Source organism: Chiloscyllium punctatum, chromosome 47 (genome assembly GCF_047496795.1).
Source record: "Chiloscyllium punctatum isolate Juve2018m chromosome 47, sChiPun1.3, whole genome shotgun sequence".
NCBI classification, from domain to species: domain Eukaryota; kingdom Metazoa; phylum Chordata; class Chondrichthyes; order Orectolobiformes; family Hemiscylliidae; genus Chiloscyllium; species Chiloscyllium punctatum.
The window spans coordinates 27,527,143-27,554,396 of NC_092785.1; the positions used below are offsets into that span (position 1 = coordinate 27,527,143).

Sequence of the window (27,254 nt, forward strand, 5' to 3'; positions counted from 1 at the left end):
GATTCATGTGCTTTAAATTCCACAGCCAGATAAAAGATTTATTGAAATTGTAACATTACAACAATTTAAAAAAAGCAAGATGCACACAAAATTAGAAGCTAGTATGAAATGGAGTGATCCAATTGTCAATTGAGAGATATATTAAGGCATTCTGCCTTGTTATTGCAATAACAGCTTGCACTCTCGTGCCAAAAATTAACTTGCAAACTAATCTGTTGGACCTCGTGACAGTGAAAGAGGCATTGAATGTATTTCATATGCTGCAGTTTTCACAAATTGGAATCTAACTGCTCAGTCTTTTCCTTCCTGTCAATTGCACCATTTAACAATAATTATTACTGTGTAACACCTTGAACACCAAGTCTTTCTGATGAGCTTCTTCTCTGTACGTGAAGCAGCCAGCACTAAGGAAAGTTTTTCTTTTCCTTATTAATATGCAATCTCTTCATATACATTTAATTCGTAGCAATTTGAAGATTTATATGTTGCTTCAACCTCACCATATCTAAAACACAATAATGCAAGAATTCCTCCAGTGCAGTGTGGGTGGGAAACACCATCTACCCAAATATTTAGGAAAAGCTTTGTAACTTATACTGAACAGGATAAGCTCATGAACCATTCAGAGAGCAGAGTGCTCAGTCAGTTCGTTTCAAACCCACAATGATTCAGTAATGGATTGTGTAGCAGTGATACATGCAACAGAATTCAAGCATCCTGCCTTGCTGTCCCAGAATAAATCCTGTACCACTTCCCAAAGTACATTCACCAATGAACAAACTATGTTTCTAAAATGCAGTCTGCACTCCTCTGGAATGGCTTGGATGCTTTGCAATGACATCATGCTGTTTTTAAAAAAAGAACAAAATAGAATGAGACATGGGTTTCAGACTTAAAGGACTTTTCCATCACTCAAAAACTCCTCAAAAATGTTTCGGAAGCAATGCAGAGAATTAAATTTCACTTTAGATAGTTGTAAAATATAACATCTGATCAGTCAGTCCACAGACACAGTCTGAACCCAGACCTTTACAGGCAATGAGATAGAATGACAGATAAAATAAAGACTGTGGACAATTTGTAATTTGTATGAATTGGGGATTTGCAAATTAATTCTTGATTAGTTGGAATGTAACAAAGTAAAAGTTTAAATAAAATGAAATCTTGTTGGTAACTTCTCCATCTGTGAATCATGTGGTAAATGTAATCATTTTGATTTACAAATCCCTATCAGAATTGAAACATGAGATTCAAGAGGAGTTCAAACCCATGAGAGGTTTAAATACAGTAAATAAAGAGAAACTATTTCCAATGGTAACCAGAAGATGCAGATTTAAGATGATTGCCAAAAGATCCAGAGGACGATATGAACAAGTGTATTTTTATGTGGCATGTTGTTGATGTTAGAACATAGTCATAGAGATGTACAGCACGGAAACAGACCCTTCGGTCCAGCTTGTCCATGCCGCCCAGATGTCCCAATCTGATCTAGTCCCATGTGCCAGCACCTGGCCCATATCCCTCTAAATCCTTCCTATTGATATACCCATCCAGATGCCTCTTAAATGTTGTAATTGTACCAGCCTCACCACTTCCTCTGGCAGCTCATTCCATACACGTACCACTCTCTTTTTGAAAGGTCCCTTTTAAATCTTCCCCTGAATCTTTGCCCTCTAGTTCTGGACACCCCCATCCCAGGGAAATTAACTTGTCTATTTACCCTATCCATGCCCCTCGTGAATTTATAAACCACTATGAAGTCACCCTTCAGTCACTAGTGCACTTTAAAATGTGATAAAGAAGGTCAGAATCATATTGAAAACCAAGTTAATAGATAGGAAGAGGGATGATTTTGAGGAACTGAGAATAGGACAAGGAAACAAAGTGGGTTTCCAATTACCAAGCAACAACGAACAGGGGGTAAAAGATATGACAACTATTTGGAACAGAAAGAGGGAAAATAGGAGGAGCAAAGCACAGACACATGTGTGATATGTACCAGCGCAAAAGCCTGGCGAGACAATATTGAACTCAGTCACATTACACCACAAGGAAATGTCACTCCAAATTCCACTTATACCTCCAGATAGGCAATGTTAGCAAGTTTTCAGAAGGTTTGTAGCTCAGGTAGAAGTTCTGGATGTAAGTTTGCTCGCTGAACTGAAAGGTTCATTTTCAGATGTTTTGTCACCATACTAAGTAACATCATCAGTGAGCCTCCAGTGAAGCACTGATGCTGTTACCTGCTTTATACTTATGTGTTTAAGTTTCCTTGGGTTGCTGATGTCATTTCCTGTTCTTTTTCTCAGAGGGTGGTAAATGGGGTCCAAGTCGATGTGTTGGTTGATAGAGTTCCGGTTGGAATACCATGCTTCCAGGAATTCTCATGCGTGCCTCTGTTTGGTTTGACTTAGGACAAATGTGTTGTCTCAGTTGAAATAAATTCTTTCCTCATCTGTATGTAAGAATACTGGTGTATTCGCATTAGTTACTACGAAGTTAGTTACTACGTCAAACTACAAAGAGGAAAATTACCTATACAGCATATTCAAAAAGAATGGGTACAGTCTGCCAATTTCTCAGCAACAAACCCAAACAAGCAGACAAAACACATCCAGAAACCTTCGCCACTCTCCCCTACATCAAAGACATCTCAGAAATGACTGCCAGACTACTCAGACCTTTTGGCATCATGGTAACCAACACACTAAAACAGCAGCTAATGAACTTAAAAGACCCTATACAGACAAGAAGCAAGATTAATGTCATTTACAAAATACCTTGCATGAACTGTAACAAACAGTACATTGGACAAAGAGCCAGAAAACTAGCCACCAGGATACATGAACGTCAACTAGCCACAAAAGCACATGACCCACTATCACTCGTATCCTTACATACAGTTGAGGAAAGACATCACTTCGACAGGACTTCACATCCATCCCAAGACAAGCCTAACAGAGACACACACGCAAATTCCTGGAAGCATGGTATTCCAACCGGAACTCTATCGACAAACACATCGACTTGGACCCCACTTACCACCCTCTGAGTAAAAGAACAGGAAATGACATCACTAACCCAAGGAAACCTAAACACGTAGGTGGGAAATCATGTCTCACAAACTTGATTGAGGTTTTTGAAGAAGTAACAAAGAGGATTGATGAGGGCAGAGCAGTAGATGTGATCTATATGGACTTCAGTAAGGTGTTTGACAAGGTTCCCCATGGGAGACTGGTTAGCAAGGTTAGATCTCATGGAATACAGGGAGAACTAGCCATTTGGATACAGAACTGGCTCAAAGGCAGAAGACAGAGGGTGCTGGTGGAGGGTTGTTTTTCAGACTGGAGGCCTGTGACCAGTGGAGTGCCACAAGGATCGGTGCTGGGACCTCTACTTTTTGTCATTTACATAAATGATTTGGATGCGAGCATAAGGGGTACAGTTAGTAAGTTTGCAGATGACACCAAAATTGAAGGTGTAGTGGACAGCGAAGAGGTTTACCTCAGATTACAACAGGATCTGGACCAGATGGGCCAATGGGCTAAGAAGTGGCAGATGGAGTTTAATTCAGATAAATGTGAGGTGCTGCATTTTGGGAAAGCAAATCTAGCTGGACTTATATACTTAATGGTAAGGTCCTGGGGAGTGCAGGTTCATAGCTCCTTGAAAGTGGAGTCGCAGGTGGATAGGTTAGTGAAGAAGGTGTTTGGTATGCTTTCCTTTATTGGTCAGAGTATGGAGTACAGGAGTCGGGAGGTCATGTTGCAGCTGTACAGGACATTGATTAGGCCACTGTTGGAATATTGCATGCAATTCTGGTCTCCTTCCTATTGGAAAGATGTTGTGAAACTTTAAAGGGTTCAGAAAAGATTTACAAGGATGTTGCCAGGGTTGGAGGATTTGAGCTATAGGGAGAGGCTAGGGCTGTCTTCCCTGGAGTGTCGGAGGCTGAGGGGTGACTTTATACAGGTTTATAAGTGGGTGATATCTAAACCTGACACTCTACACCATAGGGCCTCCCTCCCACCCACCTCCTCTAACCTTACTAAGAGTCTGAAAACTCAGTAAGTTTTCAGGTTTTCTCATCTTTTTCTTTCTTTTCCTTGTTTAGTCCTGTGTCAGCTTTCAGATTGTCGGGGTATGACTGATAGGGCAGTTGCATGTTCCTCCTGCAGAATGTGGCAGGCGAGAGACACAACACATGTCTCTGCCGACCACATCTTTCAGCTCCTCGAAAACCAAGTTAGGGAACTGGAGCTGGATAAACTGCAGATTATCCAGGAGGCTGAGGGAGAAATTGAGAGGGATGTACAGGGAGGTACTCAATCCTCAGACACAGGATGAGGACAGCTGGATTACAGTCGTGGGAGGAAAGGGAACCAATAGATAGAGCAGGGATCCCCTCAGCAATAAGTATACCATTTTGGATACTTCTGGTGGGGACAGCCTAACAGGGGAAAGCCATAGTTGTTAGGTCTCTTGCACTGTGGCTCAGAAGGGAAGGGGAGAGAATAGAAAAGCACATGTGGTAGGGGACTCAATTGTTAGATGGATTGACAGGAGATTTCGTGGTCAGGATCAGGACTTCCAGAGGTATGTTGCCTCCCCTGTGCCAGGATCCAGGATATCACCGATTGAATTTACAGGATTCTGAAGGGGGAGGGTGAGCAGCCAGAAATCGTGGTACACATTGGCACCAATGATATAGCCAGGAAGGGGATTGAGGATCTGAAAGTGACTACAGGGAGCTAGGCTGGAAGCTGAAGAGCAGGACGAGTAGAGTAGTGATCTTGGGTTTGCTACTGGTGTCACGGCTCAGTGAGGTGAGGAACAGTCAGCGAGTGCAGCTTAACACGTGGCTGTGAGGCTGGTGCAGGAGGGAGAGCTTCAGATACTTAGACCATTGGGATACCTTCTGGGGAAGGTGTGACCTGTACATGAAGGATGGGTTGCACCTGAACTGGAGGGGCACAAATGTCCTGGGTGGGAGATTTGTCCATGTGGTTCAGGGGGGTTTAAACTAGTTTGGCAAAGGGGTGGGAAACAGAGCTACATATCTGGGGGGGGGGGTAGTTGTAGAATGGGCAGTGACAGGATGTAGTGAATCTATTGGGAAGGTTTTTCGCGCGATGAAACAAAGGGATCGATTAAAGTCTGTGCTTTAAGGCAAGGCGTGTCAGAAATAAGAGTGATGAATTTAGAGAATGGATCAGTACTTGGGACTATGATGTTGTGGCCGTAATGGAGACGTGGGTTGCACAGGGGCAGGAATGGTTGCTAAAGATGTTCCAGAGTTTAGAACGTTTAAAAAGAACAGGGAGGGTGAAAAGAGAGGGGGTGTAGCATTGCTAAACAGAGAGTGCATCACAGCTATAGAAATAAAGGTTGTTGAAGAAAGTTTCTCTACTGAGTCAGAATGAGTGGAAGCTAGGAACAGTAAGGGAGCAGTCACCACCTTGGGGGTTTTCTACAGATCTCCTAATAGCAGAGGGAGATTGAAGAACTCATAGGTGGGCAGATTCTGGAAAAATGCAGATGTAGCAGGGTTGCTGTCATGGGTGACTTCAACTTTCCCAGTATTGACTGAAACCTCCTTAGTGCAGATGGTTTGGATGGAAGTGTTTTTGTCAGGTTTGTTCAGGAGGGTTTTCTCACTCAGTATATAGACAGACTGACGAGGGGAGAGGCCATTTTGGATTTGGTACTTGGGAATGAGCCAGGACGAGTGTCAGATCTCGCAGTGGGAGAACACTTTGGTGACAGTGACCACAACTGCCTCACATTTACTGTAGCCTTGAAGAGGGAAAGGAGCAGTTACCGAGGGAAGATATTTAATTGGGGAAATGGAAATTATGACGCTATCAGACAGGAGTTGGGAAGTACAGACTGGGAGCAATTGTTCCACAGAAAGGACACAACAGACATGTAGAGATTGTTTAAGGAGCAGGTATTGCGAGTGATGCATAAATTTGTTCCTCTGAGACAGGTAAGAAGGAGTAAGATTAAGGAACCTTGGATGACAAGAACAGAGGAGCTTCTCATCAAAAGGAAGAAGGCAGCGTACGTAAGGTGGAGGAAGCAAAGATCTAGCACAACTTTAGAGGATTACAGGCTTACTAGAAAGGAGCACAGAAATGGACTGAGGAGAGCCAGGAGAGGGCATGAAAAAGGCATGGCAGGAAGGATTAGGGAGAACCCAAAGGCATTTTACTCATACATGAGGAATAAAAGAATGACCAGGGAGAAGGTAGGACTTGTCAGGGATAGTGTAGGAAACTTCTGCATGGAGTCTGAGCAAATAGGGGAAGCCCTAAATGAGTTTTTTGCTTTGGTTTTCACTAAGGAAAGGGACCTTGTTGTGAATGAGAACTTTGAGGAGTTGGGAAACAGGCTGGAACAGATCAAGATTGAAGAAGTTGATGTGCAGAAAGTTTAGCAAACGTTAAGATTGATAAGTCCCCGGGGCTAGAACAGATTTATCCCAGGAAGCAAGAAAGGAGGTTGCTAAACTGCTGGCAAAGATCTTTGCTTCCTCACTCTCCACAGGAGTCGTATCAGAGGATTGGAGGGAGGCGAATGTTGTTCCTCTTTTGAAGAAGGGTATTAGGGAAATCCCTGGCAATTACAGACCAGTCAGTCTTACATCTGGTCAGCAAGGTTTTGGAAAGAATTCTGAGGGATAGGATTTATGACTATTTGGAAAAGCATAGCGTGATTAAAGGCAGTCAGCATGGCTTTGTGAGGGGAAGGTCATGCCTCACAAATCTTATTGAGTTCTTTGAGGAGGTGACAAGACATGTCAACAAAAGTTGAGCAGTGAATGGTGTATATGGACTTCAGCAAGGTATTTGATAAGGTTCCCCATGGTAGGCTTATTCATAAAGTCAGGAGATATGAGATACAGGGAGATTTGGCTCTCTGGATTCAGAATTGCTTGGCTGTCAGAAGGCAGAGAGTGGTTGTAGATGGAAAGTATTCTGCCTGGAGGTCAGTGGTAAGTGGTATCCCACAGGGCTCTGTTTTTCAGCCTCTGCTCTTTGTAGTTTTTATAAATGACTTGGATGAGGAGGTTGAGGGGTGGGTTAGTAAATTTGCAGATGACACAAAGGTTGGAGGTGTCATCAATAGTATCGAGGGCTACTGCATGCTAAAGCGCAACATAGACAGGACGCTGAGATGGGCTGAGAAATGGCAGCTGGAATTCAACTTGGATAAATGCGAAGTGATGCATTTTAGAAGGTCGAACTCAAATGCTGAATATAGGATTAAAGACAGGATTCTTGGCAGTATGGAGGAACAGAGGGATCTGGGTGTTCAAGTGCATAGATCCCTCAAATTTGCTACCCAACTGGATAGGGTTGTTAAGAAACCATATGGTGTTTTGGCTTTCATTAACAGGGGATCAGGTTTAAGAACCGCAAGATTTTGCTGCAGCTCTACAAGTCCCTGGTGAGACCACACTTGGAATATTGTGTCCAAATCTGGTCACCCTATTATTTGGAGGCTTTGGAGAGGGTGCAAAGAAGGTTTACCAGGATGCTGCCTGGACTAGAGGGCTTCTTACGAAGAGAGGTTGACTAAGCTCAGACATTTTTCTGGAGAGAAAGAGGCAGAGAGGTGACCTGATCGAGGTATACAGGGAATGAGAGGAATGGATAGAGTCAATAGCCAGAGACTTCTCCCCAGGGCAGGACTGACTGGCACGAGGGATCATAGCTTTAAGATATTAGGAGGAAGGTATAGAGGAGACGTCAGAGGTAGGTTCTTTATGCAGAGAGTTATGAATGCATGGAATGCATTGCCAGCGGTGGTGGTGGAAGCAGAGTCATTAGGGACATTTAAGTGACTGCTGGACATGTACATGGACAGCACTGAATTGAGGGGTGTGTAGGTTAAGTTATTTCATTTTAGATTAGGAATTATCCTTGGCACAACATCATGGGCTGAAGGGCCTGTTCTGTGCTGTACTTTTCTATGTTCTATGTTCTAGCTCAGTGAGCAAACTTACATCCAAAAGAACATATTGATTGAAAGGGTGTTGGATGCAGATTCAGTAATAACTTTCAAAGGACAATTGAATAATGCCAGATCACTTTCTCGTGTTGGAAATGGACATTATCTATTACTTGTGAAATGTGAATAATACTTGCCTGGATATCATCCAGGTCATATTGCATATGCTTCAGTATCTGAGGAGTCGTGATTGGTGCAGGTCATCGGTGAACAGCCCCATTCTGACCTTATAAAGGAGGGAAGATCATTGGAGCAGCTGAAGACTATCCTGAGGAACTAATGCACTTTTGGCATAGTGGTACCACTCATACCTCTGCGCTAGGAGGCCTGAATTCAAATCCCAACTGCTCCCCAGATGTATGTAATAACATCTCTGAACAGGTTGATTATAAATGATCCACCTTGAGGTGCTAGTACAGAGATGTCCTGGAGCTGAGATGACTGACTTTTCTAAAGCCTCAACCTTTGTGCTGTGTATGACTGTAACCAGTGGAGAGGTTTCGCCCTGATTTTCATTGACTCTAGGTTACATATCCTTGATGCCACACTTGATCAAGTGTGGACTCGATGTCAAAGGAATTCACTTTCACCTCAGAAATTCACCTCTTTTGCTCATGTTTGAGGTCAGGGGTTGAGTGACCCTGGCAGAATCTCAGTCCGTGAGCAGATTCTATTTGATAGCACCTTCTAAACAGGCCTGATAGTGGGGAGTTGACTGTAGCAGTAATTTGCTGGGTTGGATTTGTCCTGCTTTTTATAAACAGGACATAGCTGGCGATCTTCGACATTGGCTTGTTGATGTCAGTGTCATAGCTGAAACAGCTTGGCTCGGAGTGTGGCATGTCTTTAATCACAAGTCTTCAGTAATATTGCTGAAATATTGTCAGGACTCATAACATTTGTATTATCCAAACTGGCATCTGTGATGCTGAGGATCTCAGGAGGAGGCCAAGAATTTTAAAAATGTATCCATAAGGTGTGAGTTTCATTTGGGTGGGCATTTATTGTCCATCCTTAACTTCCTTGGATAAGTGCTGGCAAAATTCTGCAGTCCTTTGGGTTTAGGGACAGCCACAGTGCTGTCAGGAAGGGATTTCCTGGATTTTGACCCAGTGGTAGTGAAGGAATGGTGATCCACTTCCGAATCAGAATGGTGTTTGGCTTGGAGATCATCTTGCAGGTGGTGGTATTCCCACAAAGCTGTTGCCATTGCCCTTCTAGGTGATAGAAGTCAGGATTTGGAAGGTGCTGTTAGAGTAGCCCTTCCTCCTCGATCTATCACCTTTACCCTCACCTTCATCCATCTATTGCACTCTTAGCTACCTTCTCCCCAGCCCTACCCTCCTCTCATTTATTTCTCAACGCCGGAGGCTCCCTGCCTCATTCCCGATGCTCAAAACATCGATTTTCCTGCTCCTCAGATGCTGCCTGATCTGCTGTGCCTTTCCAGCACCACTCTAATCTTGCATTTTTGCAGCGCACCTTGTACATGGTACACTCTCTCTACCACTGACACTCAGTGACAGCAGTGTAAATTAGGATTAGGTTGTAGATGTGCTGCCAATCAAACGGGTTGATTTGTCTTGAATGGTGTCAGGCTCTTTCAATGCTGTTAGAGCTGCACTCATCCAGGTGAGTGGAGAATATTCCATCATGCTCCTGATTTGTGCCTTGTAAATGGTGGATAGGCTTTGGGGATTCAGGAGGTGAGTTACGTGCAGCAAAATCTCTAGCCTTTGATCTGCTCTTACAGCCACAGTATTAATATGGCAGGCTTAGTTTAGTTTCTGGTTAATGGTAACCCCTGAGGATGTTGATAGTGGGAGATTCTGCAATGATAATGCCATTGAATGTCAAGGATGGTGAGATTTTCTCCCCCACAGGGAGAAAATGTTGTAGATGAATTTAAGGTGAAACTGGTTAGAAACGTGACGGAGAACGGAAAGAAGGACATATTGATAGGGTGAGATGAAGGAATAGTGAAATGAAGCAAATGTGGAGCAGTGACACATGCACAGTGCATTGAGATGGAATTGCTTGTTTCTGTGCTGTTAATATTAATACATTTTAAACAAGTACTTCTTCTCAATTTTTTCATTGATGCATTGTTAGCAATGTTTGATTAATTATTGTCCTTATTCCTCTCCCCCCCCAACCCCATTCTCTGTACAAAACATTCTTACCAAGACGGTGTAAGCATTCTGGAAGTGATACAAACTCTTGTAGTTATAAAAGGCAACGATAACCGTGATGGCCATCTCCAACACAGTGAACAGTAGGAGAGCTATTGTTAAAGAAAATGTTGATGTCTGTAGAAAAGAGGAAGAATTTGATAAAACAAAATACTGATCTCATGGTATTTCTGTTGATGAAGTTAGAGATTATGAACATTTCGCTAAAGTGAGAATGAATAGTACAAAAACAGACTGTTTTTGAAGTTAAAATAGTTTTAACATCAACTCCTTCAGCATCATTAAATCTCTGCACTCCTCCAAATGCTGGTATTTTGTGGCAATCTGATTGCCATTGCTCCTTCATAGGGAACCATTCATTCCTCTCCACTTCTCTGTTTTCCTCCTAATTTTGGATGATCCTTACAACCTGTCGCTTTGGAGAAACTTTGTTAGGAACTTTCTTTATGTGGTTCAAGGTCAAATTTTATCTGAACTATGCTTTGGTGCAATGCCTTAGGAGATTTCATGATGTTAAAGGTACTGTATAAAAGCAACTTGTTATTACAGGAGTGTATTGGAACATCAGTCTGTCTAGAGCCTGCAGATGCAAGAAGAGGGCCCATGGGGGTAAATGATGAATGACATTTGTGTGCCTAGGCAGCTGGAGGTTTCTGTATTTTACAGCCCCTGTTAGCTTACAAGTTCCAAACCACCTCCCCCACCCCCCCCAAACACCTGATCCCAAATGCAATAAAGACAAAACCCCGCTCCCCCCGTTATCACCTACCACCCCACCAGTCTCCGCATCCAGTGCATCATCTTTAAACACTTCCGCCAACTCCAACTAGACCCCACCACCAAGGACATCTTCCCCTCCCAAGCACTCTGCCTTCCGCAAGGACCGTTCCCTTCGCCAGTCCTTGGTTTGCACCATTCTCCCCATCAAACCCCCCAAAACCCTAGGTACCCCTGCAACCAGAAAAGATGCAAAACCTGCTGGCACACCACACTCCCCCCCCCCCCCCCCCCTCCCCTCACCTCCATTCATAGCCCCAAAAAGACGAATCAAACTGCAAATTGGACAAACAACATCACGTCTTCCGCTTGGGCAGCCTACACCCCGGAGGATTCAACATTGACTTCTCCAAATTCAAATAACCTCCCTCCCTTCCTAGCCCCTCCCCTTCCCTTCCATTCCTCTCAGCCACCTACGGACTCATCCCTCCCATCGACCAACCAAGTCTACCAGTCTTCACCTATCCCCACCTCATCACTCTGCCACCTCCACCCCCTTTATTTGCAGCTCTCCTTCCACCCACTCCCAGTCCTGAAGAAGGGTTACACCCAGAATGTCAACTTTCCCATCTCCCAGTGCTGTCTGACTCGCTGTTTTCTTCCAGCCTCCTGCAAGTCTGCCTTAGATTCCTGCATCTGCAGCTTTTTTGTCTCTATAAAAAGAACGGAGTTGCTAGAATGGGTCTGAGGCAGATGATAAGGCAACCAACCAGAAAGAAAAATGTGCTTAACCTCATTCTTATGGAAAACAAAAACAGACTTTGCTGGAAAACTTCAGCAGGTCTGGCAGCAGCTTTGAAGAGAAATCAGTGTTAACATTTTGGGTCCAGTATCCCTTCCTCAGAACAGGTCACTAGACCTGAAATGTTATCTCTGATTTCTCTTCACAGATGCTGCCAGACCTGCTGAGCTATTCCAGCAGCTTCAGTTTTTGTTTCTGATTTACAGCATTTGCAGTTCTTTTGGCTCTCGTCCTCAACAATTTACCTGTCGCACATGCATCTGTCCATTATAGTATCAGAAAGAGTGGCCACTATTGTGGAGACAAAGTCCCTTTTTCACATTGAGGATACCCTCCATTTGTTGTTCATCACTATTGCCTTGCTAAAGGCAATAGTTGCTAAAGACTTCGAACTGCCGAATTCACAGCTGAACTATACTGAAACACAATCTGCAGTCTTGTGACCCATTCTACCATTACCATCAAACCCAGTTCAATGAAGAATGCAGGAGGGCATGTCAGTTTATACCTAAAAATGAAGTGTCAATCTGGTGAAACTGTAAAACAGGATTAACAATCACCTGATGAAGGAGCGTCGCTCCGAAAGCTACTGTGCTTCCAATTAAACCTGTTGGACTATAACCTGGTGTTGTGTGATTTTTAACTTTGTACACCCCAGTCCAACACCGGCATCTCCAAATCGTAAAACAGGATTGTGTGTGTGTGCCAAACAGCATAAGCAGCAAGTGATAGATAGAGCTAAACAATTGCACCACCACATCAGATCGAAACTCTGCAGTTCTGCCGCATCTAGTCGTAAATTGTGGTAAATAGCTAAACTATGAGGCACCATAAATATCTCCCATTTTTAAGGATGGGGGAGCCCAGCACATTAATGTAAAAGATGAGACTGAATGATTCACAACAATCCTCAACCAGAAATGCAAAATGAATGATCCATCTAGGCCTGTTCCAGATGCCTGTAGTGTCACAGAGCCAGTTTGCAGCAAGTTCAATTCACTGCACATGGTATCAATCAACAGCTGAAGGCACTGAATACTGCAAAGGATATGGACTCTGATTCCAGCAATAGTGCTAAAGATTTGTGCTACAGAACTTGACAAATGGCTAGCCAAGCTGCAGAGATGCAACTCTAGCATTCACCTGACAACGTAGAACATTACCCATACATGTCCTGCGCGCAGACACATTAGAGATGAGGTGAGAATGATGTCCTTTCCATCAATTTCTACCTTGCTCTCAGGGTCAAATTTGAGTCTCTGCTCATCCTGACAGCAATGGCATCAGGAGTTCCCAATTCTTCGCAGGGCCACACACTCAGTGGGGAGGAACCAGACCAAATGCAATCCAAAACAAAGTTCTGAACAGTGATCCAGGTGGAAGGTACTTATGTGATATAAACAGTTGCAACAGTGAATGAAAACTGAAACCCCAAGTCATTGAGGTTTCTTTGCCACTGGAATTGGATCGCACTGGAATAGCATGCTGGAATCAAGCCCTCCAATTCCTGGAGTGTGCACACAAGTTAAAGATTTAAGTCTGTAAAATTCTCCAATTTATATGTCCTTTCACGTGCAGGTTAACAGAAAGCCTGGTTATTTTTTATAAATAAATAGATTCTAGCTATAGGAAAACAGTGATGAGCTACTGACCTATAATAGTATATTAGGAGCTACAACTCTAACTTCCTTATAGCATTGTCCCTAAACACAGAGACAGATGAAAAAAATATTGGTATTAAAGCTGGAGGGAAAACCTGGGAAGGCAGTTCAACACCGTTCATTCAGGACTTGCTGTTCTTCAATCTCTCTTTCTCTTCTGGTGTTTTTCACTTCCTTGCGGGATGCACACAGTGATTAATCCACAAATATCAGAATTTTTTCATCATTAGTTAAAAGCCACAGCTTACTGCAACTGGTACGGGATAACAAACTGGCTTTCTTTGGACTTTAAGTATTTTTAGACTGTGGAGAGCCTACAGATTTTGGCCATATCATTCATATCCTCAAGCTGTTTAGCTATGAGATAGTTATTGTTAGGCAGTTGGGAGGAGGGTTTGTCATCAACAACTGGTCATCATTCCATAAACGAGCAACTACTTGTGGCTGGCCAAATCTCGTATTGTACACATCCCCAGTATCTGGCCATCTGCAACCAACTTTCCTCCACAGCTTGAACAAAGCAACAATGTAAACACCAATTACAATGAGGATCCGTAGCTTGCTTTTAAAGTCTACAATAATTCTTTCCAAAATCTTTGTGTTTTTTAAAATCGGTCCTTTTTCCACTTTAGTGCATAATGAAGAGTACAAAACAAATGTTTTTTTTAACAACAATTGACCTTTAAACATTAAGGGAGCATTTGCCAGGGAATGACATCAAGGATCCCTGGTAAAACTGGCATCAATGGGAATCAGGGAAAAACTCTACACTGATTAGAATTATAACTATCACAGAGGAAAATGGTTGTGATTATGGAAGTCAATCACAATCCCAGGACATCACTGTAGGAGTTCCTCGGGGTAGTGGCTTGGGACATGCTTCAACAATGATCTTCCCCCCATTATAAAGTCAGAAGTGGGATGTTAATGTACAATGTTCAGCACCATTTGGGACTTATCAGATATGGAAAGAGTCTGCTTCCATATGCAGCAACACCTGGGCTATATCCAAGTTTTGACAGATAGTGACAAGTAACATTTATGCCTCAGAAGTGCCAGGTAATGACCATCACAAACAAAAGACAGCCTGACCCTCTCCTTTTACATTAATGACATTACCAATGCCGCATTCACTGTCAACCTCTTGGGGTCTACCACTGACCAGAACTGAATCAGCCATGGAGTATTGTGACTACACAATCAGCTCAAAGGCTAACGAGTAACTCATCTACTATTTCTCCAAAGCTTTTTCACACCCATAAGGCAGGAATTAGGATTGTGATGGAATACTCTCTACTTACTTGGATGAGTGCAACTCCAACAATACAGAACAAACACTATTCAGGACAAAACTACTTGCTTTAGTAGCACACATCCACCACTAAATATCCATTCCCTTCACCACCAAGGCACAAAGACAAAAGTGTAAAGCATCTAAATGATGCACCACAGCAATTCGCCAAGGCTTTTTCCTCATCTAACCTACGACCTCTACAGGAAAAATAGCAGCTGATACATATGAAAACCATCACCTTCAAGTTCACCTCCAAGACACACAACATCTTGACTTAGAATTAGAATTGTTTTTCCTTCACTGTCTCCTGGTCAAAATTTTTAAAGTAAAATCTTCCTGATAGCAGTCAGGGTATACTCATAGCCCAAAGACTTCAGCAATTCAAGAAAGCAGCTGGTTACCAACTTCTGTATGGGCTGTATAGCCAGCAACACCAATATCCCATGAACAAAGATTAAAATCAGCAGCTCAATATACACAGCCTCATCTAGACAGTATGTTAATATCTGTAGCCCCACCACCTCATTGTGTCAATGTGTGAAGCCCCACTCTTTTAGTGTATGGATATGTGCAGCCTGATTCCTAGGAAATGGAAAGAGTTGGAGGGGTTGGAGGAGGCTACAAAAAATGATTTCATATTTCATATTTTTTTATTTTTACAGCATGTGGGTACTTTTTTATAGCAAATATTGCCATTAAATAAGGTTAACTTAAAACATAAAAGAGAAAGGTTGGTAACCAAGTTCCTTAAAAGGGTGAAGTGTTTCCAGTGAATAAGGCAAAATTATTTCTGTTTGTACTGTAAGAATCATGGAATATATTACTTACAGAAAAATACACGAGGTCGGGTGCTGGAGTAAAAAGTAGCGAGATGGAATAAATTATGATGCCAATGGCTGTTGCGACAGCACTGACGCCGTTCATGAGTAGCCCTGCCTTCATCTAAGTACAATACAACACAGAACATACAACGTTTCAAATAGGATCTGGAATATCAATCTCGCAATAACTGAATACCTATTACAGCCTTTCACAGAAATGGAAGAAGAAAATTTTACTCATCCTCAAATTCTGCGATGCTCAATTGGTTTGAGGGAGAGAGGATTTGATTGGAAAGCGATGGGGCTGAGGAGGATCTGTTATTCATACAGGGTTACATGTATTCTCTCCCATACTTTTGGCTCCTGTTTCTCATTCTATGGTTTTTTTTAACACATGTAGTTGAACAGTTCTTTTAAAACAGACCAAATAACAACCAGAAGAAATAGAAACAGGAATATCCCATTTAGCCCCTTGAGCCTGCTGTGGGCTCAGAGATCATGGCTGATCCAACGTTCCTCACATCACCTTCCTATCCTTTCCCTGAAATCTTTCATTTCCTCACTAATCAATTATCTATCTAACCTTAAATATACACAAAGACTCCAATCCCCACAGCTCTCTGTGGCAAAGAATTCCAAAGGCTTTAAACCCTCTGAAAGAACAAATTCCTTTCAATCTCAATCACAAGTCAGCACCCCTATACTTATGAGTCTGTGCCGTCTGGTTCTAGACTCCTCCGTGAAGGGAAACATCTTCCAGCATTTATCCTGTCAAGCCTCTTAAAAATCCTGTATGTCTCAATGAGGTCACCTCTGGTTCTTCTAAATTCCAGTGAGTAGAGTCCCAACCTGTTTAGTCTTTGCTAATCAAACAATCTCTCCATACCAGAGATCATCTTTGTGAACCTTCTCTGAATTGCCTCTCATGAAATGACGTCGAGAGTGTGTTGCTGGAAAACACAGCAGCCCAGACAGCATCCGAGGAGCAGGAGAATCGATGTCCTGGGCCCGAGCCCTTCAGCCCAGGACATCGATTCTCCTGCTCCTCGGCTGCTGCCTGACCTGCTGTGCTTTTCCAGCAACACACTCTCGACTCTGACCTCCAGCATCTGCAGACCTCACTTTCTCCTGTAATGAAATGGTACCTTTCCTTAAGGGGACCAAAATTACTTTCAGTACTTAAAGGCGGTCTCAGAAGCACCTTATACGTTGCAGTAAGATTTCCATACTCTTTATAGTGGGGAAACCCTCTGTTTCACACGCAAGTACCCACAAGTCCCGTTGTGTTGCAGCTTTCTGTGGATTTTCACCATTTAAATATTCTGTTCTTTTGTTCACCTTCCAAATATTACATTTTCCCACATTATACTCCACTTGCGAGCCTTTTGCCCACTTAACCTATCAATATCTCTTTGTAAAACTGATTGTATCCCTCTTGTAAGTTGCCTTTTCACCTATTTTTGGATCATCTGCAAATTTGGCTACAATATATTCGCTTTCTTCCTCAAAGTCATTAATATATATTATAAACAGTTGTGGTCCCATATATGATTCCTATGAAATCCCACGAGTTACAGGTTGCCAATCTGGGAAAAAAAACATATTGCCCACTAAAATAAAACAAAGAATTTTGGAAAGGCAAATCAGGGCTGGACTTATACACTGAGTGCAGGTTCACAGCTCCTTGAACTTGGAGTTGCAGGTGGATAGGATAATGAAGAAGGTGTTTGTTATGCTTGCCTTCATTGGTCAGTGCATTGGGTATAGGAGTTGGGAGGTCATGTTGCAGCTGTACCCAACAGTGGAATATTATGTGCAAATCTGGTCTCCTTCCTACAGGAAGGATGTGGTGAAACTTGAAAGGGTTCAGAAAATATTTTGCCGAGGTTGGAGGGTTTGAGTTACAGGGAGAGGCTGAATAGGCTGGGGTTATTTTCTCTGGAACTTCTGGAGAGTGGTATGAGTATGGAATGAGCTGCCAGAGGAAGTGGAGGCTGGTACAACATTTAAAAGGCATCTGGATGGGTTTATGAATAGGAAGGGTTTGGAGGGATATGGGCCAAGTGCTGACAAATGGGAGTAGATTTGGTTAGGATATCTGGTCAGCATGGACGAGTTGGACCAAAGGGTCTGTTTCCATACTATATATTTCTATGTTTATGACTCTATGCTAGAGAACTGAAACAAAAACAGAAATCGCTGACTCACTAGTTCTGATGAAGAGTCACTGGATTCAAAACATTAATTCTACTTTCTTCCCACAAATGCTGCCAGTCCTGCTAAATTTTGCCAGAAATTTTTATTTTTGTGCCTTATCCCCACTGTTTCCTGCTCATTAGCCAATTCTTTACCAACGCACGAACTCCAAAACCATGATCTACTGACTGAACCTTTTGTGTGGCACCTTGTCAAATGCCTCTTAGAAATCCAAATACAGCACATCTACTGATTCCTGTCGATCTGTTCATGTTGAGACTTCCTTGATGATGGCCACCTGATGAAGGAGCGTCGCTCCGAAAGCTACTGTGCTTCCAATTAAACCTGTTGGACTATAACCTGGTGTTGTGTGATTTTTAACTCTAATAAATTGGTTAGACACAATTTCCTTTTCATGAAGCCAGACTGATTCTGCTTGATTAGATTGTAATTTTCTAAATGTGCTGCTATTACTTATTTAATAATTGATTCCAACATTTTTCCAACAATAGATTTTAGGCTAATCTGCGGAGAGTTACCTATTCTTGCCTCCCTCACGTTTTGGATAAAGGTGTCACATTGGCAATTTTTCAATCTTCTGGTACTTCTCCAGACTCCAACGATTTTTGAAAAATTACAACCTAAGCGTCCACTGCTTCTGTTGCTACTTCTTTGAGGATTCTTGGATGGTAGCCATCCTTTAGCCTCATTAGTTTGTCTGATACTACTCTAGTGGTGGTGATGGGACTTATGTTCAAAGTATCTTCTGCTATAAGGACTGATACAAAATATCTGTTTACTTCCTTCGCCATTTCCTTGTTCCCCATAATTAGCTCCCCAGTTCTGTGTCTTATTATTTAAAGTTCTTAGTGTCAGTTTTTTTTATTCCTTGCCATCATAGTTTATTTACTCTCTTTTTAATTCTCCTTTGTTGAATTCTGAATTTATCCCAGTCTTCAGGGCTATCACTGACATTTGCCTCCATATATGCTTCTTCTTTCTGTTTATATTCTCTTAAATTTCATTGATTAGCCATGGTTGGTTTATTCCTCCCTTAGAATCTTTCCTCATATTGGGATATATTTTTGCTAAGAGTCATAAATTACCTCCTCAAACATGATCTTACACAGAATGGACTTATTGTGTCTTTGCTACCTCTTCCACGGAGTTATTCACTTTCCTGTTCTTTTCCATCAGTCAACTAAATGTTTGGCTTTTATGTACTGATCAATAGTCCTTTTAGCATTTCCTGCTTTCAGCACCCTTTCAAGAAGCATTTTCCAAATTATAATGACTTGGTGCATAAATTTGTTTCTGGGCTGTTTTCCCTGGAGCGTCGGAGGCTGAGGGGTGACCCCGTACAGATTTATAAAACCATGAGGGACATGGATAGAGTAAATAGCCAAAGTCTTTTCCCTGAAGTGGGGGAGTCCATACCTAAAGGGCATTGGCTTAGAGTGAGAGAGGAAAGATATAAAAGGGACCTAAGGGGCAACTTTTTCACACAGAGGGCGGTACGTGTATGGAATGAGCTGCTAGACGAAGTGGTGGAGGCTGGTACAATGACAACATTTAAGAGGCATTTGGATGGGTATATGAATAGGAAGGGTTTAAGAGGGATATGGGCCAAGCGCTGGCAAACGGGAGTAGATTAGGTTAGGATATCTGGTCAGCATGGACGAGTTGGAGCGAAGGTGCTGTGCATCTCTATGACTCTATGCTTATTTTGTAATTTGATTTTAATTAGTTGTAAATTGGGCATACCGGCGCCTCGTAGAATCAGCATCTGGACATGCTTATTTATAACTTCAAATTTCAACATAAACTCCGGGCTACTTACAATAAATCTGGTCGGTCTCCTCTTCAGCTCAACGGTGAAGGACCCTGAAATAATATACTGGAAAAGAAACCAGTCAGATGACAAATGTTACAACGGGGTTCAAGTTACTTCAAAGCCACCCAGAAACCTGTTGGAGCTAACATGCAATAATGATTGCAAATTCTTCCTGTGCTCCTCCTATATTTTGCATTAAAGCATCAATGGATGCATTACAAATCACACACAGTGAAATCTCAACCCCACAATTTAGCAAAACCCAAATAAGAAGGTAGAAGCCTCACTCGTCTCCTCGGGTTTTCCTGGGCAATTTATCTGAATCAGTGCAAACCGTTGAGGAATTTCAGGGTTAAGTTATGCTCAGCACAACAGGAGCTCCAAACACACACTTTTTCGTGAGATGTACAGGAGTTGGCATGGCTGGAGTTCAGACTGGGTGGTCAGCCTATCTTGAGTCATCGTCCATCTCCCCAGTGGCTACCCAGCAATACCCAAATTTCTGGCATGCAATCTCACCTCACAAGGGTGTGCAGGAGATAGGAACAGGAGTTGGCCATTCAAGCCTTCATACTTGGTCTACCATTCAACAAAATTCTGGCTGATTCTCTCTTAACTCTACCCAACTACTTTCAACCCGAAATGTCATGCTGCCCATGTCTTGAAAACACATTAAGTGCTACTGGGTTAGCATTATTCATTAAGCTGCCATCCGCTGCTTTTGTGGGCAAGAATAACAAAGTTTTGATAGCTGTTATGCAAAGGAGCATCTTTCTAATTTTTAATTTGTAAACTGTCCCCAATTTTATCAGGAGTCCTCTCTCCCTCTTACCAAACTTTTGATTAGCCCTCACTGTGAGGGCAGCAATTTGTTGTGGTGCATAACAAGCCTTTGTTACCTTCATCACATAAGACTGCCACAATATAACCAAGCGAAACTGACCCAAATTCCAGTCCAAAAAGCCACGCCAGCCCTTCCCGCAACGGAATAGACCAGAGAAACAGATAGAGGGATGCCAAAGATAAGCTGTATAATGCCAACCAATATCTGTGTGACCTAAAGTGAAGAGAAAACAGATAAATAATTTTATTTCACCCCGCCCCCCCCCCCCCCCCCACCCCACCACCCCACAACTGCTGAGATAAAAATAAAAAGAGTAACAAAGGCTATAAGCTATTTGGAAAGAACCTTAATAGATGGTTGTAAGTTGGAATTGATATAAGCTTGTTCTACTGGTGCTTGTAGAGTCATAGAGATGTACAGCACGGAAACAGACCTTCGGTCCAACTCGTCCATGCTGACCAGATATCCTAACCTAATCTACTCCCATTTGCCAGCACTTGGCTCACGTCCCTCCAACCCCTTCCTATTCATATACCCATCCAGATGTCTTTTAAATGTTGTCATTGTACCAGCCTCCACAACTTCCTCTGGCAGCTCATTCCATACACGCATCACCCTCTGTGTGAAAAAGTTGCCCCTTAGGTCCCTTTTATATCCTTCCCCTCTCACCCTAAACCTATACCCTCTAGTTCTGGACTCTCCCTTGTCTATTCATCAGATCCAGGCCATTCATAATTTTATAAACCTTTATAAGGTCACTCCTCAGCCTCCGATGCTCCAGGGAAAACAGCCCCAGCCTGTTCGGCTTCTCCCTGTAGCTCAAACCCTCTAATCCTGCCAACATCCTTGTAAATATTTTCTGAACCCTTTCAAGTTTCACAACATCCTTCCAATAGGAGGGAGTCCAGAATTGCACACAATATTCCAACAGTGGCCTAACCAATGATGTACAGCCACAACATGACCTCCCTGAGATCTGACCAATAAAGAAAAGCATACCAAATGCCTTCTTCACTATCCTATCTACCTGCAATTCTACTTTCAAGGAACTGTGAACCTGCACTCCGAGGTTTCTTCGTTCAGCAATACTCCCCATGACCTTACCATTAAGTGTATAAGTCCTGCTCTGATCTGCTTTTTTCAAAAATGCAGCACTTCGCATTTATCTAAATTTAACTGCTCTGGGGCAGAAATTAGTGCTTGCCAACAGTACCATATGAGCTCTTGATGAATTGCTTCTCCTTTATATGCTAGCCTTGATTTTTATTTCCACGTAAAATGGATGAAAAAGAATAATGTTGCATGTGCTTCCAAAAAAGCTGGTCAAAGCAAAGAGATTAGATAGGCTGCGGATGTTTTCTTTTCTCATTGATGTGTGCAAAATTATGATGGGCGTAGAGAGGCAGGGCAGGAGTAAACTTCTCCCTTTAGTAGAGAAATCAGTAACTCGCTCTCATAGATTTAATGAAAGGAACAAGAAATTTAGAGGAGATTTAAGGAAATGTTTTTCCACCTATATGGTGGTGGGTATCTAGAACTCACTGCCTGAAAGAGTGGGTAGAGGTTTTTGAAACACCTAAGAAGTATTTAGATAATCACTTGAAACACACAAAATGCAAGGGCCAAGTTATGGGAAATGTTGCTAGAAAAGATAGGTGCCTGATGACTGGTGCAGATATGATGCTGAAGGACTTTCTTTTCATGTTGTAAAATTCTACCAATATTATTAATGGAGTGCTCCTCCTACTATTAGAACATTTGGAAGTATTAAAAAGCTGAATCTTAAATGATGAGGAGTGGATGAATCCAAAGTTCTGGGCTTTTGTGGTGTAGTAGTAGTGTCCTTAGCTCTAGGCTAGAAGGCCTGGGCTCTGGTCCCGCCTGCTCCAGCGGTGTGTCATAACATATCTGAACAAGTTGGTTTAAAATATGTGAATCGAAAATTTCAAATCACTTCCTCAATGTTTGCCTGTCCCATGTGTTTTTATTATTCACATGCCTAGCAAGAATGAATCAGTTCCACAAGGCCAAAAAAAACAGGAAACAGAATTTAAACTTCCACAAAACTTTTGATGAAACACAGAATAGTTACAGCACAGAAGGAGAACATTAGACATTTCTGTGTACGCCAGCTGTCTGCAAGAGCAATTCATCGAGTCCCAATTGTCTGTCTTTTCCCTGTGGCTCCACAGATTTTGTTCTTGTGTGATTCTCGAATTCCATTTTGAAAGACACATCTGTGTCTGCCTCTCGGCAGGGCTTCCAGATCCTAACCACTAGCTGCACAAAACATATTTGTTCAAACTGCTTTTTTTCTTCTCAATGACCTTCAATTGGTGAACTCTGGTTTTCAATCCTTCTGCCAACAGGAAAAGTTTCTCCCTCTCTATTCCATGGGGGTCATCTTTCTCAGCAAACTAGATGGCGACAATGTGTTTTAATTTCTGCAGTAATTCATGGAGGTTTGTCTCCCTGGCTTACCTCCTCCTTAGTGCAGACTATCACTGCTCAATCTTTTTAACCACTTGCCTCTCTCACTAAGGTCCCTTGTGGTTGAAAATTAATTACTTACTATACTCTGCCCACACCCCTTCTAAATTTGAATACCTCTATCAAATCTCCTCTCAACATTCTCACCCCCAAAGAGAAAAGTAGTAGCTTCTCCAAGCTGTCTTCATAGATAGATCCCAGATGGTCCAAATTCTTGCAATCATTAATTTTTTTGTGAACCTTTTCTGCATATTCCCTAAAGCCTTTACAGCCTCCTCAAATTATGTTTCCTGGAATTGGTGTCAATGCCTGAAACTGAACCAGTGTTTGTCATGACTTTCTTGCTTTTTGACTCTATGCCTCTATTGTTAAAGCCCAGGAACAGAATTAACTGTTCTCTCAGCTTTTTGTACCACCTTCAATGGTTTATGCACTCAGGCTCCTGTACTCCTGCAGCCCCTTTAGAACTGTACCCTTTAAAGAGGTTTTTAACAATTACAAAAGGAGCAAATTAATGAGGCCTTAGTGGAATGTGGAAAATATGGGGAGATAGAGAATTTAAGAAAGCAATTAGGAGAACAAAGACTGGTCATGAAAAAGTTCTATTCTGTAAGATTAGGGAGAATCCAAAGATATTGTATAAGTATATCTGGGCGAAGAGGATAACCAAGAAGAGAGTAGTGCCTGTTCGGAGCTGAGAGGGAAATCTGCATGTGGAGCTGGATGGCATTGGCTGTGTGTTAAACAAGTACTTCATATTAGTCTGCACTTCGGAAAAAGAGGATGTCCGTACAGAATTCAGTAAAATGGACTGTGAACTCCTTTAGCACTTTGACATAGGGGCGAGGACATATTAGTGATTTTCATGATCTTAAAAGTGGATAAATTCCCAGGTCTGGATGTGTTGTATCCCAGGCTGCTGTGAGAGATGAGGGAGGAAATTATAGGGGCTCAGATGCAATTTTTTAATTCCTCTCTGGTCAGAGGAGAGATGCTAGAGGAATGGAGGAAAATATTGCTTCAGTTTTCAAGAAGGGTGGTAGTGTTAAACCAGGGAATTTCAGACAAGTGTGTTTCACATCAGTGGTAGAGAAACTATTGGAGAACATTCTGAATAGAATTAATCTCCATTTGTAGAGGGAAGGTTTGATTAGGGATTGTCAGTAAATCCTTTGTCAGACAGAGATCAAAATTAACAAGTTTGATTGAATTTTTCAAGGAGGTAACTGGGTGTGCAGATGAATAGTGCAGTTGATGAAGTAGTTTATGTGGTTTTCAGTAAAGCTTTTGTCAAGGACCCATATGGGAGACTGATAAACAGGTAAAAGCAGATGGGATCCGGAATAACTTGTTAAGTTGGATGGTGGAAGGTTGTTTGTGTGACTGGAGGCCAAGATCCATTGTCATACCACTGGGGTCAGACCCTTATTGTTTGTAATATGTAAACAATATAGAAGAATATGTGGGGTGAATGATAAGTATGTTTGCTGTTGATATACAGATTGGCCAGGTGGTTGACAGTGAGGAAGAACTTCTTAGGTTACCGGAAGACTCCATTGGTCAAATGGAGTTTAACCCTGATAGGTGTGAGGTGCTGCAATTTGAAAGAAGTAACAAGACAAGGGAGTTCTCAATTAATAATAGGACACCTGGAAGCTGAAAGGAATCTTGGGATACTTATCCACAGATCCTTGAAGACAGTAGGGTAGGTTAATACGATAGTTAAAAAGGCATATGGGAAACTTGCCTTTATCAGTTGTGACACATATTATAAGAGCAGGGAGGTTATGATGGATTTCCATAAACTTTTGTTCAGCTGCAACTGAAGTACTGTGCGCACTTCTGGTCACCACGCTTTAGGAAGGATGTGATTGCACTAGTGGAGGTGCCAAGGAGCTTCATCAGAACATTGTCTGTGATGGAGCAGTTTACCTATGGAGAAAGGCAGGATAAGCTTGGACCATTTTCTCTAGAATAGAGAAGGCTAAGAGGGGAACTGATTGAGGTTTATAATATTATAGGGGAGGATGGACAGGATGGTTAGAAAACAGCTGTTTCTCATATTTGAAGGGTCAATAACAAAAAAGCAAACTTTTAAGGTGAAAAGCTTAAGAGATTTAGGATGGAATTTGAGGTGATATATTTTCATTCAGAGGCTGGTGGGAAACTAGAATGTAGGAAGTCTTACAAACCTTTAAAAAATATTTTGATGAGCACTTGACATATCATAACTTTCAAAGCTATGGGCCAACTGCTGCGAAGTGGGACTAGTGTAGATTTAGAGTAGTTTTGTTAATGCAGACTTGAAGGGCCAAAGAGCCTCTTCTGTATGATTCTAAGATTTGATGTTGCCTCCCCTTGTTCTTGCTACCCTAATTAATTATTTCACCATGTGAAGTTCATCTGCCACAAGTTCGCACACACTATCAAACTGTCCATTTTCGCCAGGAGACTATCACTTCGCTTCTTGCATTTGCTGTACTTTTGAATCACCTAATGCTTGAAATAAGACAAACTTTTGGTAATCCTAGCTGAACAAATAAAATTTAAATGAATGGGTGGCATGGTGGCTCGGTGGTGAGCACAGCTGCCTCACCCACCAGGAACCTAGCTCGATTTTAGCCTTGGGTGACTGTAGTTTGCACATTCTGCGTGGGTTTCCTCCATTTGCTCCGGTCTCCTCCCGCAGGTCAAAAGTATACAAGTTAGCTGGATTGGCTGTGCTAAATTGCCCATAGTGTCCTGGGATGTGCAGGGTAGGTAGGTTAGCCATGGGAAACGCAGGGTTACAGGGACGGGTCTGGTTGGGATGTTCTTTGAAGGGGTGTGGACTCAATGGACCAAATGGCCTGCTTCCACACTATAAGGATTCTATAATTCTATGAATGTAAACTGGATATTTTAATTAAGTTCAAGATCAATCAAACCAATGTCCAGGAACAAATAGTTCTTTAACAACCCCTCATAAAGTTCACACTTTGAGCACAGAAAAGGGCAAATGCATGGCAGGGATTGCCACAGTTTCACATTTATGAAGGAGAAAAATGTGATGTTTACTCCTAAAGCTTTAAGTTCTCTCCTGAGAATCCACATCTCAGATGAGGCTGCAGACATTGTGGAGTTAACCTGTACTGCCACTGGGATTCTTGTAGCTTCATTCAGCATATGATGAGTTTTCTCTTCAACCTTTCTCCCTTCAGGTGGAGTGGGGATGGACAGTTTCTGTTGAAAAAAACACATCAGTCATCCTTCTATTAGGTTTTACACTAATCTTGAAGAAAGGAATTGGGACATGAACATTTTCGAATAGAAGCAATAGAACAGGAGAGGATCTTCTACTCAACTCCATTTTCTGCTAATTGTTCTACCACTTTTGGCGAGGCCAATATCCTTGAACTCTCTCAAAATACCATACATTCCTTCCAATGGTAGACGGAGGGGGAGAACCCATGGGATCCAACAGCCTTTCCAGCTGCTCCGAGGGGCAGACTATATGTTCCCCCTGCCTCATTTGCAAGTTTGCAGCTTTTATGTGGTCCACAAGTTTGCTCAGGACCGTCTCACTGACCTGAACTTTGTACATCATGGGACCTGACCTCACAGGACCATACCTCTTACCTACACAGAGTCATTTCCATGATTCAGCATCACGCTCCATCCCCTGAAGTAAATTGTCTCTCTCTTTTAGAGGAGTCTTGTGTTCGGCACTGGCATTCCTAACGCCGTTTCACCCACACCCTCCTTTTGACCTTAATATACTTGTAGAATCTCTTTGGAGTCTCCTTAACCTTATCTGCCAAAGCCATCTCATGTCCCCTTTTTGCCTTCCTGATTTCCCTCTTAAGTGTACTCCTACATCCCTTTTACTGCTCAAGGGATTCTCTTGATCCCATGTTTCTGTAATTGTGATGATATCATGTTCCCATCCATGCTGAGTTCATTTACCTACGCCGTCAGGCCACTTGCATTGAATTAAATGCACTTTAATTCATCAGCCTTCCCTCGTTCACTACAGTGCTTTTGCTTGCCTTGTTTATTTAACTTGCTGTCTTTAACATGTGCACCAGCCTCAACCTTCTCTCATGGTTCACTACCATTTAGGGTGCCACCCCTCCGCCAGACTCATCTAACCTCTCCTAAATAGGTCTAGTTATTCTTTTTGTCAGGATATTGCTATACTCCAGTTCAGGTGCAACTTGTCCCTCTTGTACAGGTCATCTCTGCCCCAGAAGAGATCCCAATGATCCAAAAATCTGAATTCCTGCCCCCGCGTCAGCTGCTTAGTTATGCATTCATTTGTCCTTTCCTCCTATTCCTACTCCGACTTGCACATGGCACCAGGAGTACTCCAGAGATTACTACCCTTATGGTCCTGCTTTTCAACATC

General features: G+C 42.3%; 1 protein-coding gene across 1 annotated transcript in view; it reads right to left on the reverse strand.

Annotated features, from left to right (window-relative positions):
- Window positions 1-220: 220 nt before the first annotated feature.
- The window catches only part of LOC140468554 (uncharacterized), a 45,751-nt gene continuing 18,717 nt past the window's right edge, over window positions 221-27,254 (reverse strand). The window contains exons 4-9 of the mRNA XM_072564644.1: window positions 25,925-26,089; window positions 20,477-20,590; window positions 19,540-19,596; window positions 15,511-15,624; window positions 10,200-10,325; window positions 221-845 (exon numbers count right to left, since the gene is read on the reverse strand). Coding sequence (XP_072420745.1) covers window positions 789-845; window positions 10,200-10,325; window positions 15,511-15,624; window positions 19,540-19,596; window positions 20,477-20,590; window positions 25,925-26,089 — 633 coding nt within the window. The 3' untranslated portion in view covers window positions 221-788. The remainder of the gene's footprint in view (window positions 846-10,199; window positions 10,326-15,510; window positions 15,625-19,539; window positions 19,597-20,476; window positions 20,591-25,924; window positions 26,090-27,254) is intronic.